The sequence below is a fragment of the Chelonia mydas genome, chromosome 11 (assembly GCF_015237465.2).
Source record: "Chelonia mydas isolate rCheMyd1 chromosome 11, rCheMyd1.pri.v2, whole genome shotgun sequence".
Classification (NCBI taxonomy): Eukaryota; Metazoa; Chordata; order Testudines; family Cheloniidae; genus Chelonia; species Chelonia mydas.
In genome coordinates, this window is record NC_051251.2 from 21,363,505 (window position 1) to 21,379,400 (window position 15,896).

The 15,896-nt window shown below is 39.7% G+C and overlaps 1 protein-coding gene across 1 annotated transcript in view; it reads right to left on the reverse strand.

The window, feature by feature from the left end:
• Positions 1-15,896, reverse strand: part of LRP1B (LDL receptor related protein 1B) — a 1,293,242-nt gene that overhangs the window by 450,942 nt on the left and 826,404 nt on the right. The window contains 2 exon segments of the mRNA XM_043525164.1: positions 8,724-8,968; positions 9,630-9,794. Coding sequence (XP_043381099.1) covers positions 8,724-8,968; positions 9,630-9,794 — 410 coding nt within the window.

Below are 15,896 nucleotides of genomic sequence, written 5' to 3' on the forward strand. Positions count from 1 at the left end.
AATTTGCATTTAAGCAGTCAACTGAGTCATTAAGCATAAAGGGAAGACAAAGGAAGTTTAAACAGGTGAAAAAAACAGCAGGGAATATCCTTTCAATTAGACTCTTTGGCTCCTGGTTCTTAGCTGGGAATGTTTTTCAGTGAATAAAAAGGAGGGACAAACATCCCAAGGAATCCTCTCTCATTCTTTCTGCCTATTCACTGCACCTGAAGAGGCAAAGGAAGTACTCCCCATCCAGGTCCCAGTTCTCCTGCCCAAGGGATGGGATTTAATTGCTGGAGATCCCAGATTTGAGCTGGGAAGAAGGGCAGCTGAGTCTTCTTTCTCCAAGGAATTTAGGATCCATTTTAGGACTTGAGTGGGAACCTGGAGCCCCTTAAGGGTTTTTTTTTCTGGTCTTATTCTGTCCCAGCATTTACCGCTGGCATGACTTGCTGAACATCCTTCTCATCCTTGGCATCTCTCCCCTCTCTGCTCTTCATCTCTAGATCAGGCTTTTGTGTGTTGGAGTTGCAGCTTCTTGGGGTGGGAGGCACCCAACATTCCTGTCCAGCTCAGAGTCCCATGCCCTAGCAGTGCAAGTGTTGGCTGGCTGAGAATAGGCAGGGAACAGTTCACAAATAGACCACTGCTTGGATTTAGTTTGGTGTTTATGTGACAGCTTTGCCATGTCTGTAGGCGCAGTGGCAGAGGGTGGGGAAAGATATTGGCAGGGAGGTGCTGTACTGCTGACTCTGGGAGGCTGAGACCATGCCACTGTTAAATAATGGATCCAAGAGAAGAGGAAGAAAGAAGACTGCTCACCGCTGCCTGGAAAAACAGGTGAAATAGCAAGCCGCTAAAAAAAGTCAGGAGCAAAGTGAACCACCTCTTGATTGGTTTCAGAGTAACAGCCGTCTTAGTCTGTATTCGCAAAAAGAAAAGGAGGACTTGTGGCATCTTAGAGACTAACCAATTTATTTGAGCATAAGCTTTCATGAGCTACAGCTCACTTCATCCGAGTATGCATCCAATGAAGTGAGCTGTAGCTCACGAAAGCTTATGCTCAAACAAATTGGTTAGTCTCTAAGGTGCCACAAGTCCTCCTTTTCTTTTCACCTCTTGATTGCTGCAGTGGAGACAGCAGATCTGGCAGCAGGCCAGACAAGGGCTTGTGGCTAGCAGGGGCTGCGCTACAGCTTTTAACTGACTCCGGAAACTGCAGACAGGAGGGAAATAGCTCATACAGAACTGAGGGAAATACTGGGTTGCAGACTGGAACTTCCCCTTCATAAAGTAAGGAATTATGTGGGAACCAACCCAGTACCATATTACTACCAAAGGATGCCTCTGTGGAGGTATGGAAACTTACTTTGCAAATCTTCCTCAGGTTAGGCTCATCACTTTGACGCCCAGGTATGTTTTAGCCGGGAGGATTTGAAAAGGTTGCAATTGGCATGGGTACACCAAATGCTTTATACACAATCTTTAGAGCCCAGAAAGGACCATTATACGTCACAGCCTTTCAAAGGATTGCTAAGAGTTAGAACAAAATGAAGGGATAATTATTTCCCAGGAACTATGGAAAGATGAACTTACCTTGAACAAAAACGTTTCTGGAGCTATAAGAATAACATTTTCTTTACACTGACAGCTGTGTGGTTTTTGTATGAGTAGAACTACTAATTCCAAAACCTGCCTTTCAGAGATACTGGCAGCTAGAAAGGCCAGCCAGGGGCTTGTATAAATCTGTCATGCTGGTCAACCCTGACAATATTCAGATGGAGAATTGGATATGCCTACCAAAGGAACACTATTAGAGCTTGTACCCATGTTTCTTTGGTGTTTGGTTGTAGGACTCCAATCAACCAGTCTGGAGAAACTCTAGTGTAGTTGAGATCATCAGAACTTTGTGATTATTATAAGAATTATATTTATATTATGGTAGCATCTACAAGCCTACTGTGCCGAGTATTGTACAAACAAAGAGGTAGTCCCTGCTTCTAAAAGCTTTTTGTTTCCCCTCACACCAGAATTTAAAATTTGACAAGATCAATGACTGAAATTTCCTGTTTGACTTCTGTCTAGATAAGAAAAAGCATCAGAGAATCCTCCTGAACTATGCTTCTCTTCTGAGAAGTTGGGTTGGTTTGCCTGGGTTGTTAACAGTGTTTCTGCTCCAGATGAAGGAGTCCCTGCTTCAAGAGATCTGACATTTTCAGGGGTGCAATGTGAGTTTCTTGGCTATTGTGCAAGCCCAAAGTGCCTTACAGGGACGGTGTTACTGGCAAAAGATACGTGACTATGCCTATTAGTGCTTGTTACATGAAACTGATTTTTAAAAAGACATTAGGTTTCTGTATTATTTTCCTCTCATAGTATCACTAAAGAACCAAATTAAAGGGTTTGGAGGCCTTAAACAATGCATTTTCATACTTTAATATATGTTAAAATTTCTATTAAATTTAACCTTAACTCTAAATCTCCTAGGTTTTCAATGCTTTTTGAGGGGAAGGGGGAGTAGATAATTACACCATCCCTGTCATTGTTTGGTCTTAAGCTATCGATGCATATTCTCTAGTTTTACTCCAGTTTAATATTTATTTAAGTCAGGGAATGATTACAACAAATACATCAACCTTAAAGTACATTGATTGTTTACAGTGCCTAAATATGTGTGTATTTGTCTATCTTTAAGAGCCCACATTTTTAATGTTGGTTTAAATCTTTATTTGAATACATCATACACCACAATAGCTTGAGAAATAACTAGGCATTTCCACACAAAGTGCACATTTAAGTAGCAATGGCCACTTACAAAGGACTTTTGTATGCAACATACCAACATCTCAATAGTAAATTTTGCTTGTGTTATAACATTTCCATGAAATATTGTTACCATCTTTGCTACTCTAGTAAGTCACTGGTCTACACTAAAATGTGTAAGTTTTCATTAACCTTTAGTCCTTTTTTTAAAAAAATTCTCCCATAAGATTTCTGGTTCTTATAAATAGACTCATTCAGGCTAGAAGAGATTCTCAGTCCAGAAAACTACATGATGGAGTAATGATTTCATGATTGCTAAACTTCCTAACATGTGAGTGTCAAACATAACTTTCATTATATTTCTTGCTGATGGTAGTGAGTGTGGATATTATTATAGATAAAGCCATGATTCTGCAAACACTTATCTAAAGGCTTAATTTTAAGCATGTGAATAGTCCCATTGAAGTTAAAGTTAAGCACATGCGTAACTTGCAGGATTGGGAACTAAGTGTCTGTGACACTGTCTCCCTCTAGTAACTAGCTGAGAGAGGTTAAGAATTTGATACCATATTAACCTACAGCTAACTTGAGTTACTTCTTTAACTCAGATGCCACTGGTTTATGTTTTAGTGCTGTGGGTCCTGAGTTCTATACTCATTGACTACTGGACATGGATTCATTACAAAAATGCCAAAATTTGGATAATCTGGGGCTACATCATGTTCTTGAAAATTATATTTATGTGCTGATTTTTCCTCCTTGATTCTGTTTGAGCATTTTACATTTTTGTTTATACTCTTTCTCTGAAAATATCTGATAAATATAATCACATTAATAATGAAATAATTTTAAAATGAGTCTATTTAATCTCCATTATATATATATATATATATCTTTATAATTCAAAGTCATACGGTTCCTAATTTTAAAATATTTAGAAGCGGAGAGCCATTTATATATTTGTATAGTTTTAAAGACCGACCACAATGAGAAACAGTTTCAAACCTGCTCCCTATTTAGTTTAAACGAATATAAACAAGTACTTCTTCACACAATGCACAGCCAACCAGTGGAACTCATTGCCAGGGGATATTGTGAAGGCCAAAAGTACAGTTGGGTTCAAAAAAGAATCAGATAAGTTCATGGAGGATAGGTCCATCAGTGGCTATTAGCCAAGTTGGTTAGGATGCAACCTCTTGCTCCGTGTGTCCCTAAACTGTTGATTGCAAGAAGCTGGAACTGTAAGACAGGAGATGGATCACTCAGTAACTGTCCTATTCTCTCAATTCCTTCTGAAGCACTGACCACTGTTGGAAGACAGGATACTGGGCTAGATGGAACATTGGTCTGACCCAGCACAGCCATTTTTATGCCATATTCTAAACTATACTAATAATACAGGTTTATGTTTCTGACTTGTGCTCTTCCCAGTTACCTATGCGAGTTTTTCAAATGACGAAATACAGTCCTTCACCACCCACCTCTTCCTTTCACTTTATCGTGTAATAAAGTGCATGGAATTTCAACATCAGTCACTCTCATGGCAACGGTTTGATGTAACAATTAGAGAATTATTTCACTGTAGAATCAAGCAGGAACAGCAGAGCTGTGATGAAGACAACTCTAATTCAAATATGTATCTTATAAAACAGAAAAGGGAACAATGAAAGTTACTGACAAAATAGATTACTTTTAGATAAATGATATTGTTTTCATGGTTGCTCAAGTAGGAAAGTTCCTTTTAAAAGTATGATTTTAAAGTATAACCTTGAATTGGGAAAGAATGGATAACTCAGCATGTTTTCAGTTTTCCAAGGATTCAGAGCTTTAAGAGTTTAGAAAACTTGACAGTACTGGCCCCATTTTTCAGGGGACACTCCCCACAAAAAAAAACAAAAAAACCAGAACGTTACATAAAAAGTAATATTTGGGGGGAAAATCACTCTGAATATATCTTAGCAAAACTAAGTTTGAAAATATTCAGACTTTGTTGTCTAAAGTTAGATACCTGGTCCCAATCTAGCTATTTTAACATCAATGGAATCCTTTCTATTTATTTACTTTTATTTATGGCAAGCCACATAGCAAACCTGTTCCCAGTCCATACAAGAACAAACTTTCTATTTTAATATCTCCTCTTCTCCAGTATTCCAAAAAGACAATACAGATAAAGATGTAACAAGACTGACGCCAAACATTCTGTTGTCTTTGTGGTGTCAAAGGTTCTTGACACTGAAGTTTTCAGCTTTTAGAAAGTGATACAATAAACTAAAAATATTGCAAGACATCTTGAAAAGCAATGGCATAATACATAGATTAATAGAGTTTAAGACCAGAAGGGATCATTAGATCATGAAGTCTGACCTCCTCTATTTCACAGGACATTACATTTTGCCCAGTTATTTATGTACTGAGACCAATAACTTGTGCCTGATTGAAGCATAAGTTGTGTTTGGCTAATGCATGTCTTCCAGAAAGGCATCCAGTCTTGACATGAAGACATAAAGTGCTAGAGAATCTACCACTTCCCCTGGTTATTTGTACGAATGGTTAATAACCTTCACTGTTAAAAATGTGTGCCTAATTTCTAATTTGTCTGGCTTCAGCTTCCAAGCACTGGTTCTTGTTATGCCTTTCTCTCTGAGATGAAAGAGTCTGTTAGTAATCAATATTTTCTCCATAGGAAGGTACTTACTTATCAATCATTGCTCAATCTTTCTTTCATAAACTAAACAGATTAAGCACTCTCTTTAAATCTGTCACCGTAAGACATTTTTTCCAATGCTCAAATAATTTTAAATAGCTTTTTTTACATCCTCTCCAATTTTTCAACATCCTTTAAAAATGTGCACACCAGGACTAAGTGCAGCATTTCAGTATCAATCCAGAGTACAGAGATAAAATCATCTTCCTACTCTTTCCCACTACCCTGTTTATAGATCCAAGGATCACATTTGCTCCTTTTTTGGCATAGCATCAGGGCTTATGTTCAATTACTTGTCCACCATTACCCCTATTTTTCCAGAGTTGCTGTTTTCTAGTATACAGTGCTCCATCCTGCATTTCAAGTTCCTAGATGTATTCACTGATCAAAAGCAAAACCCAAACCTTTGAAAACCAGGAAATGTAGAATTAAGGTGCACACCAACGCAACCTTAACTCTGTCCCTCTGGAGATATTAACAACCACAGAGAATTATCTGCATGCACTCCAGTTGCATTCATTGTGTTAGATGTACTATTGAATGGGTCGGGCACTAGCTGAAACTGTTTGGCAGAACTGTGACTGTGATATAAGGTGATATGAGGGGTCCCAGCTCCTAGGGAAGGAGATAAGACTCTCTCTGCCCTCACCACATATTTGACCAAAGTAAAGAGATGGATGTGCACCTTGAGATACCCAATATACTTCATATTACATTGTAAGTAATATCATAGTGATGTCCATGGTCATCTTCTCATGGGGATTGTCAGCAGTGAGGGACATGAGTGGCCTGCGGGTTTAATGATGAGTAAGTAAAAATACAATGTTACATGGTAAACTCTGCTTTAGGATGAAGGTGTTGTAAAATTTAGGGTGTCAGGTTGTTTCTGTAGAAAAAAATGTGATTATGAATTAAAGACGCTCATAATGCAGATACACAAGGAAAACAATTTAAGGTTCCACAGGCAACCTTAATTCAGGCATTTCCTAAACTTGTGAGTACTTGACTTAGAAACTGTAATGTTCTTTTAATGCAGCTTTTTGTGTGTATGTAATATATACCACTAAAGTTTCAGGCATAGTGCCATATACCCTAATGTGGTGCAGTCACTTTGTACTGCACTAGCACCGTAAATTGACCCTAAAACCAACATAATTAGCACAGGGGATCTCTCAAGTGCAAGAGTGATTCACTAGTAGCATACAGCCTGCACAGGTACTCTTATGATCCTCCTTTTCTCTGATGCTGGCATAAAAGAAAAGAGGGCAAAGCCAAAGGAAAAGGACGTGGCCAAGATCTCCCTACTCCATTCTGATCCCCCTGTGTTTTTGGCCCGTTTGGTTTTCAGCAGAAGTAATTAGCATGATACTCAATAAGGGGAAATAAAAAGGTGAGGAGAAGATTTGTGGAAGAAACTTCCAGCACCACTTAAAAATATTTTAAAGTACCGGTACTATTTAGAAGACACATAACTGATGGACTAAAATAGTGCAAAATTAACAGTTTTGAACCTAAAGAAGTTCAGAAGCTTGGTTTCAGTTCAAATAAGCCAAAATAATTTCAGATGTCCAACTAAAACACATTTTAGGTCTTTTGACAGCTCAGGGTTTCAAACTTCTGTTTTTCTTTTGACAATAAGATCCTTCCAACTACTGCTGCAACAATTGCCTTAAACTGATTGACTCCCTTTCTTCCCCACTGAATACAATGACTACACTCAACTTTCAGACTTACGTCCCCTCAGACCTGCACAGTATCTAGTCACTATTTTTCCTCCACCTAATATATTAAATTTATCTTGCATCTTTTTGTATCAACAGTTGTGATGCTGAAATCTATGGCATTCAATGTATTCTGGATCAGCTCTGACTTCAAGGAACACATTGAGAATATACAATAAGAAAATAGTTAGCATAGGTGTGAATACAAAACCTGATGAAATGTTGCAATGGTTTTTTTAACAGCATATGGGCAAAAGCAGACGGACTTGTTGAAGAGAGGAAGGAATAATTTGTTTTATTTATATATTCTCTATTACCTAATTCTTAGAAAAAATATAATAACAACTGGAGTGGTAGGAAAGAGTTTCAAATAAAGGGTAGTCAGGTGTCAAGATGAAATTGTAACAAAATGCCCTCAACAGAGGACGCCACACTTCAAGTTCTTCAGTTATTCCTGGGTCCTGTATAGATTTTAGCAATTACAAGCAACTTTCTTAGGACCATCTTTTCTATATTGCATATAGCAAGAATGCAAGTTAGAAAATTTAGAACTGAAAAAAATGGAGCTCTGTCAGGCGTATCATATTATCCATATTGTTCAGGCAAACATTAGCTTTCTAAATGTTGTTCATTCTATTAAAAAAAAATCCTAATAGTTTCTCACAAGCAGGTTAAGACAGCTATAAGATGAATTTTAAACATTTATTCCTATAATTTAAATATATTTTTCTAGATAATAATAATGCATATATTTTCATAATGGCAGATTGTGAACCCATTATGTGTATTGGTGAGCACTTACTCCCACTAATATCAGTGGTTCTATTTACAGGAGTAAGTGCCCACCACTGTGAATAAGAAGTTCAAGGTCTGGTGGTAATTTCTTCCAGAACTACAAACAATTATACTGATGATTCGCTTTTACTGAATTAATGCAAACTGAATTACATTCATTGTAATTCTGTCCTCAGGAACACAGTTTTTAACATGTGCTTTCATTTTTCATAAGTAGGTGTAATACTTCACCGAGGCAGATAAACAGGTCAGATAGTTCAATGATTATTATGTATCTAGTGATCCTGATAATGTATTTGTTTAAAATGGATCATTGTCAAAACTTAAAACAACCGATTTTTAATTTAACCAGTGACAAGGCCTGTCCACAAGCTGACTTTTATGAAAGTACATGAAGGTTTTCGTACTAGCAGACAACACTTCAATTGTTTTTAGAAAACCAAAATGGAAAGTATTAGACATACATTGTGAGCTAAATTTCATATTGACAAAGCAAAAGAAAATTCAAACAAGAAAGTGATACTCAAATTAAGGAATTTTCATTTAATTCTTCCCTTCCACCAAACAAACAAAAAAGTAACATTTGAACATTGTGACCTCCACCAAGTTTTTTCTTGTTATCCATTCCACAACTCAATTCAGATGTTTCTTGGGACATCAGAAAAGTAGAAAAAAGAGTACATACCCCCAAAATTGGATTATACAGACGTAAACATATATGTGATCAGACAAATAATACATATTTATGTTTAGGTTACCTTGTGGTTGACGACTGGGATGGTATATTTGAAGGTCAAAAGGCTGTGCACTGGTTTTCTGTATCACACTAACATTTTGCCCAGTCCATTTATTGGCTTTTGACAATGTATTGGTCCTCCAGTCAGTCCAATACACTTCACTTCCATACAAAGAGACAGCAAAGGGGTGAGAAAGATATTCATGACCTCGTATGATCTCTATCATGTCAGTTCCATCATATAATGCAGAATAAATTGCATCAGACCTACAAGATAAACCCAAATAAAAAAAATAATTTATAAAAATTAGGACATCTGTAGGGATAACTTGATAGTACTGTACGCCTGAAAATGCTTCAGTGAATATTCTCAGAATTTATTCATGGCCTTGTCACTACAGACAGCAAAGCCAGAAGTTTACTGACAAAGCACATAAGAACAATCATCACCTTAGAGTGCCTCTAGCACAATTTATCTAGAATTTCTTGATTAAAATATATATGGGTCACTCTTCTGCTTCTATTCTCTCAAATTTAAGAGTTAGACTTTTATCCATTCAGTTGAAATAAAAACAAAATAATTTCCATTCACCTGAATTAAAAGGAAAAATCTTTACCTAGAACTGGGCCTTTGACATGTACATAGCTCTCAAGTGCTAATGACACTATTTGCATGAGAAAGGTAAGTAGGATTTGGGTCATTACATACATTTGAAAAAGTTCAATATTTGTTTATAGAAACATAAAATGTATATTAAGGATCTCAACTCTGATTGACTTCGATGAATTGAAACATAAAACAGAAAATACATAATGTGTTTAATTAAATAGGGAGAAAGTAGCATATTTGCTTCCAATCCAGATTAGCCATTACATAAAACATCAAATAGTAGTAAACTGATAATAAATATTTTATTTTTGTTTTTACCTAGCATCTGTCCATACTATTCTTTTTTCAAAGTGATCAACAGTAAGACCGTTCGGCCAGGCTCCGGTATCCATGTCTTTATAGATGATTTTTCTTCCCGCCCCACTCATGGAAGCAGACTCAATGCGAGGAAAATTAGCATCCCAGTCTGTCCAAAACAGAATTCTGTAGGGTTATGGGGGAGGAGAGGGAAAGTTATAATTTCAGTGTCCAAATGAAACACAATGAAGTATGCACCAAAAAAATTTACAGACTACTTAAAGAAAGGGCAAGAAAGTCTCCAATATTTAAATATTTCAGAAGAAACTAAGGCACATAAGCAGTCTTGGGAATTATAACTCATGCAGAGGTAGGCTGGAATGGCAAAAGTCCTTCTTTATCAAAAAGTTTTGCTATTTTCAAAACAGCTATGAAATCAAAAGCACAAGCAATTCAATTCCACATTTCATAGAATCATAGAAGTGTAGAGCTGGAAGGACCTTGCGAAGTCATCAAGTCCACCCCCTGCACCGAGGCAGTACCAAATAAACCCAGACCATCTCTGACACGTGTTTGTCCAACTTGTTTTTAAAAGCTTCCAATGATAGGGATTCCACAACCTCCCCTGGAAGCCTATTCCAGAGCTTAAATATCCTTATAACTGATATTTTTTTCCTAATATCTAAACTAAATCTCCCTTGAGGAATACTAAGCCGATTACGTTTTGTCCTACCTTCAGTGGACATGGAGAATCACCATCCTCTTTATAAGAGCCCTTAACACATTAGAAGACTATTAGGTCACCCCTCAGTCTTCTTTTCTCAAGACTAAATACACCCAGTTTCTTCATCCTTTCTACCTAGGTCAGGTTTTTGTTGCCCCGTACCCCCTCCTGCACCTCAACACTCTGCCCGAGCCTGGAGCCCCCTCCTGCACGCCAGCTCCCTCCCAGAGCTTGCACACCCTCACCTCCTCCTGTACCCCAACCCCATGGCCCAGGGTCAGCCTGGAGCCCCCTCCCACACTGTGAACCCCTTGGTCCCAGCCCAGAGCCCCCACCCCCTTCCAAACCCTCAGTTCTCTGAGTTTGTTAAAGTCTGCTTTCTTGAAGTCCTCTACCCTTATTCCGCTGCTCTCACTACTTCCTTTCCTTAGACTCATGAAATCAATCATTTCATGATCACTGTCACCCAAATTGCCTTTCATCTTCAGATTTACTACCAAATCCTTCATGTGGGTCAGAATCAAGTCTAAAATGGCTGTGTCCCTGGATACTTCTTCCAGTTTCTGGAACAAAAATTTATCTCTGATACAGACCAAGAACTTATTGAAGATTTTGTGTTTTGCGGTATTACTTTTCCAACAGATATCTGGGTAGTTAAAGTCCCCCATTACCACTAGGGCCTGTTTGGATATTTCTGTTATGTGTTTTAGAAGTGCCTCATCCACGTCCTCTTCCTGATGCATTGGTGTACAGTAGACCCTCATTCTGACACTACCCCTGTTTGTTAACCCTTTTATCTTTACCCAGAGACTCTCAGCTGGTCTGCCTCCCACCTCCTACTGGATCTCAGAACATGCAACCCCTGCTACCTTTTTTCCCTGCCTGTCCTTTCTGAACAAGTTATATCCCTCTATGTCAATATTCCAGTCATGAAACTTCTCTCACTGACTCCCTGTGATGCTGTGATAAATAAAGGGGGCATAGATCCCTCTGATGGACACCCAGCCAGCCAGTTAGCTGTAAAATACCTCTTAGAAGCTGTTTTTTACTTGCTTTACCTGTAAAGGGTTAAATTGTCCCCCAGGTAAAGAAAAAAAAGTGGGCACCTGACCAAAAGAGCCAGTGGGAAAGCTAGATTTTTTTTAAAATGGGGAAAGAAACCTTCCCTTTGTCTGTTGGTCTCTCTGGGCTGCAGAGACATGGAGCAACAACGCTTTGTAAGGCTTGAACCAGGTATGAAAATTCATCTTCCATACCTAGAAGAAATTATTTGGATAGGGAACGTTTAGTTAGACAGAATCAGGTTTATTTTTTTTATTTTGGCTTGCGAATCTCCTCTGTGCTAACCCCAGATGCTTTTGTTTCATGTAATCTTTAAGCTAAACCCCCAAGAAAGCTATTTTGTGTGCTTAATTTTTGGAATTGCTCTTTTAAAATCTAGCAAAAGCCTAAGTTCCAAATGTATTTTCTTTCTTTTTGTTGTTAATACAATTTACCTTTTTAAAGAACAGGATTGTTTTTTTCGTGTCCTAAGAGGTTTGTGCATATGCTGTTTGATTAGCTGGGGCAACAGCTAATTTCCTTTGTTTTCTTTCTCAGCTGTTCCCAGGAGGGGTGTGTGAAAGGGCTTGAGGGTACCCCACAGGGAGTAATTCCCAAGTGCTCCTTCCTGGGTCCAAGGTAGGGTTGTTTTTTTTGGGGTTTTTTTTGCATTTGGGTGGTGGCAGTGTTTACCAAGCCAAGGTCACAGAAAAGCTGTAACCTTGGGAGTGTAATACAAGCCTGGAGTGGCAAGTATTAATTTTGAGAATCCTTGCAAGCCCCCACTTTCTGCACTCGGAGTGACAGAGTGGGGATTTAGCCTTGACAGATGCCAATTAAATCATAAATCAGCTTATGTAGTAATACAGTTAGTTCTTTCTGTTTATTCCTCAAACTCCCTGCATTTGTGTACAGACATCTAAGATGTGGAACAGATTCCTCCACTGATTTCCTTCTTGTTGCTCCTTTGACTCAAAAGTAATTTCCCCCCAAAATCTTACCTTCTGTTAAGGTCACCTCGTTTTATACTAACCTGTGGGCTTTTGCCACCTGGCATTAACAGTTCCCTTTCTCTACAGTGTATTAATGTTAGTTACAAGTCATGTTGTCCCCTTATAATTAAAAACCCAGCAAAAACTGTTGCTTCATCAGAGACCGAATCAGTTTTGAGGAGAAAGAGTGGCCTTTGAAAGAATTAAAATCTGGGGGGATAGAGCGGACAGGGGAGAAACACAGTATTGAGAGACAGATATAAAATCATGGACTGAACAGAGACACCGGAGTTATGGCCCATTACACAATCTGTAACCCACTATGCCTCTCTTTTTGTCCAAACATGATGCAGTTCTGTGGTAACCTGGAATCCTATTTTCGATGTCTCCGACTCAAGAAATATTTCCAATACACCTCTGAACAACATACTAACCCACAGAGACCTTCCTACCAAGACTACAAAAAGAAGGATTCTGGGTGGACTCCTCCTGAAGGTTGAAACAACAGACTGGACTTCTACATAGAGTGCTTCCACCGATGTGCACGGGCTGAAATTGTGGAAAAGCAGCATCACTTGCCCCATAACCTCAGCCGTGCAGAACACAATGCCACCCACAGCCTCAGAAACAACTCTGATATCATAATCAAAAAGGCTGACAAAGGAGGTGCTGTCGTCATCACGAATAGGTCGGAATATGAACAAGAGGCTGCTAGGCAGCTCTCCAACACCACTTTCTACAAGCCATTACCCTCTGATCCCACTGGGGGTTACCAAAAGAAACTACACCATTTGCTCAAGGAACTCCCTGAAAAAGCACAAGAACAAATCCGCACAGACACACCCCTAGAACCGCGACCTGGGGTATTCTATCTGCTACCCAAGATCCATAAATCCTGGACGCCCCATCATCTCGGGCATTGGCACCCTGACAGCAGGATTGTCTGGCTATGTAGACTCCCTCCTCAAACCCTATGCTACCAGCACTCCCAGCTATCTTCGAGACACCACTGACTTCCTGAGGAAACTACAATCCATCGGTGATCTTCCTCAAAACACCATCCAAGCCACTATGGATGTAGAAGCCCTCTACACCAACATTCCACACAAAGATGGACTACAGGCCGTCAGGAACAGTAATGTCACAGCAAACCTGGTGGCTGAACTTCGTGACTTTGTCCTCACTCATAACCATTTCACGTCTGGGGACAATGTATACCTTCAAATCAGCGGCACTGCTATGGGTACCCGCTTGGCCCCACAGTATGCCAATATTTTTATGGCTGACTTAGAAGAACGCTTCCTCAGCTCTCGTCCCCTAATGCCCCTACTCTACTTGCGCTACATTGATGACATCTTCATCATCTGGACCCATGGAAAAGAAGCCCTTGAGGAATTCCGCCAGGATTTCAACAATTTCCATCCCACCATCAACATCAGCCTAGACCAGTCCACACAAGAGATCCACTTCCTGGACACTACGGTGCTCATAAGTGATGGTCACATAAATACCACCCTGTACCAGAAACCTACTGACCACTATACTTACCTACATGCCTCCAGCTTTCATCCAGACCACACCACACGATCCATTGTCTACAGCCAAGCTCTACGATACAACCGCATTTGCTCCAACCCCTCAGACAGAGACAAAAACCTACAAGATCTCTATCAAGCGTTCTTACAACTACAGTACCCACCTGCTGAAGTGAAGAAACAGATTGACAGAGCCAGAAGAGTACCCAGAAGTCACCTACTACAGGACAGACGCAACAAAGAAAGTAACAGAACGCCACTAGCCGTCACCTTCAGCCCCCAACTAAAACCTCTCCAACACATCATCGAGGATCTACAACCTATGCTGAAGGATGACCCATCACTCTCACAGATCTTGGGAGACAGGCCAGTCCTTGCTTACAGACAGCCCCCCAACCTGAAGCAGATATTCACACACACCACACAACAAAAACACTAACCCAGGAACCTATCCTTGCAACTAAGCCCGTTGCCAACTGTGTTCACATATCTACTCAGGGGACACCATCATAGAGCCTTATCACATCAGCCACACTATCAGAGGCTCGTTCACTGCGCATCTACCAATGTGATATATGCCATCATGTGCCAGCAATGCCCCTCTGCCATGTACATTGGCCAAACTGGACAGTCTCTACGTAAAAGAATAGATGGACACAAATCAGATGTCAAGAATTATAACATTCAAAAACCAGTCGGAGAACACTTCAATCTCTCTGGTCACTCGATTACAGACCTAAAAGTGGCAATTCTTCAACACAAAAACTTCAAAAACAGACTCCCAACGAGAGACTGCCGAATTGGAATTAATTTGCAAACTGGACAACATTACATTAGGCTTCAATAAAGACTGGAGTGGATGTGTCATTACACAAAGTAAAACTATTTCCCCATGTTTATTTTCCCCCCTACAGTTCCTCACACGTTCTTGTCAACTGCTGGAAACGGCCCACCTTGATTAACACTACAAAAGGTTCCCCCCCTGCCGCTCTCCTTCTGGTAATAGCTCACTTTACCTGATCACTCTTATTACAGTCTGTATGGTAACACCCATTGTTTCATGTTCTCTGTGTATATAAAATCTCCCCACTGTATTTTCCACTGCATGCATCCGATGAAGTGAGCTGTAGCTCTCGAAAGCTTATGCTCAAATAAATGTGTTAGTCTCTAAGGTGCCACAAGTACTCGTTTTCTCTTTTTGTCCTGTGACTGCAGGGGTGTTAACGGGCCACTCAACCTTGAATGGTCCCTTACAATATGTGCTAACTTCTTATGCTAAATAATCTGTTCCATCTTGCATTTTGTTGTGAGGCTCAGAGTACCTTTCCCACAGCTGAAGAAGAGCTTTGTATGGTTCAAAAGTTTGTTCTCTCATCAACAGAAGTTGATCCAATAAAAGGTATTACCTTACCCACTTTGTCTCTCTAATATCCTGGGACCGACACAGCTACAACTACACTGTGTTCCCCTAAATACAGCTGTTTATCCCGTGAAGTTAGTTACGGCAGCCTCAGGGCAGTTTTGACCCCCAGTGTCTGTTATGTCACCCACGAATTGCTCTAGCCTCTCTTTGTCCAGTATGTATCCTATTCTGGGAGAACTGAGAAGGAATGGTGTAGAGCTGGCTACATCAGCTCTGCAGGAGCAAGGAATTTCATTCACTCATTCCAAATTAGGGGAGTTTTAAGCAGTCTCATTGGAGGTCAGGATCTCACCCTTAGATTGAAAAATCATTCAGATGATAAAGTTCTCCAGGGCAGATAACAGCTCATATATGTAAAGTGCTTTACAGACACTTGATTTTATACATAAATAATTATAAAGGAAGTAGTAGTAGAGAGGACTGAACAGGAGAAAGTTTAGGCTATAGTCAGTGGAGCCTGAGAGGCCACCCAGGCCATGGCCTGACCACATTTTGGCCAGGCCAAATATGAGTGCTGCTACAACCCTGTGCACGAGGTTGCAATGCTTAGCCAGGCCAAATTTGAGTGAGTGG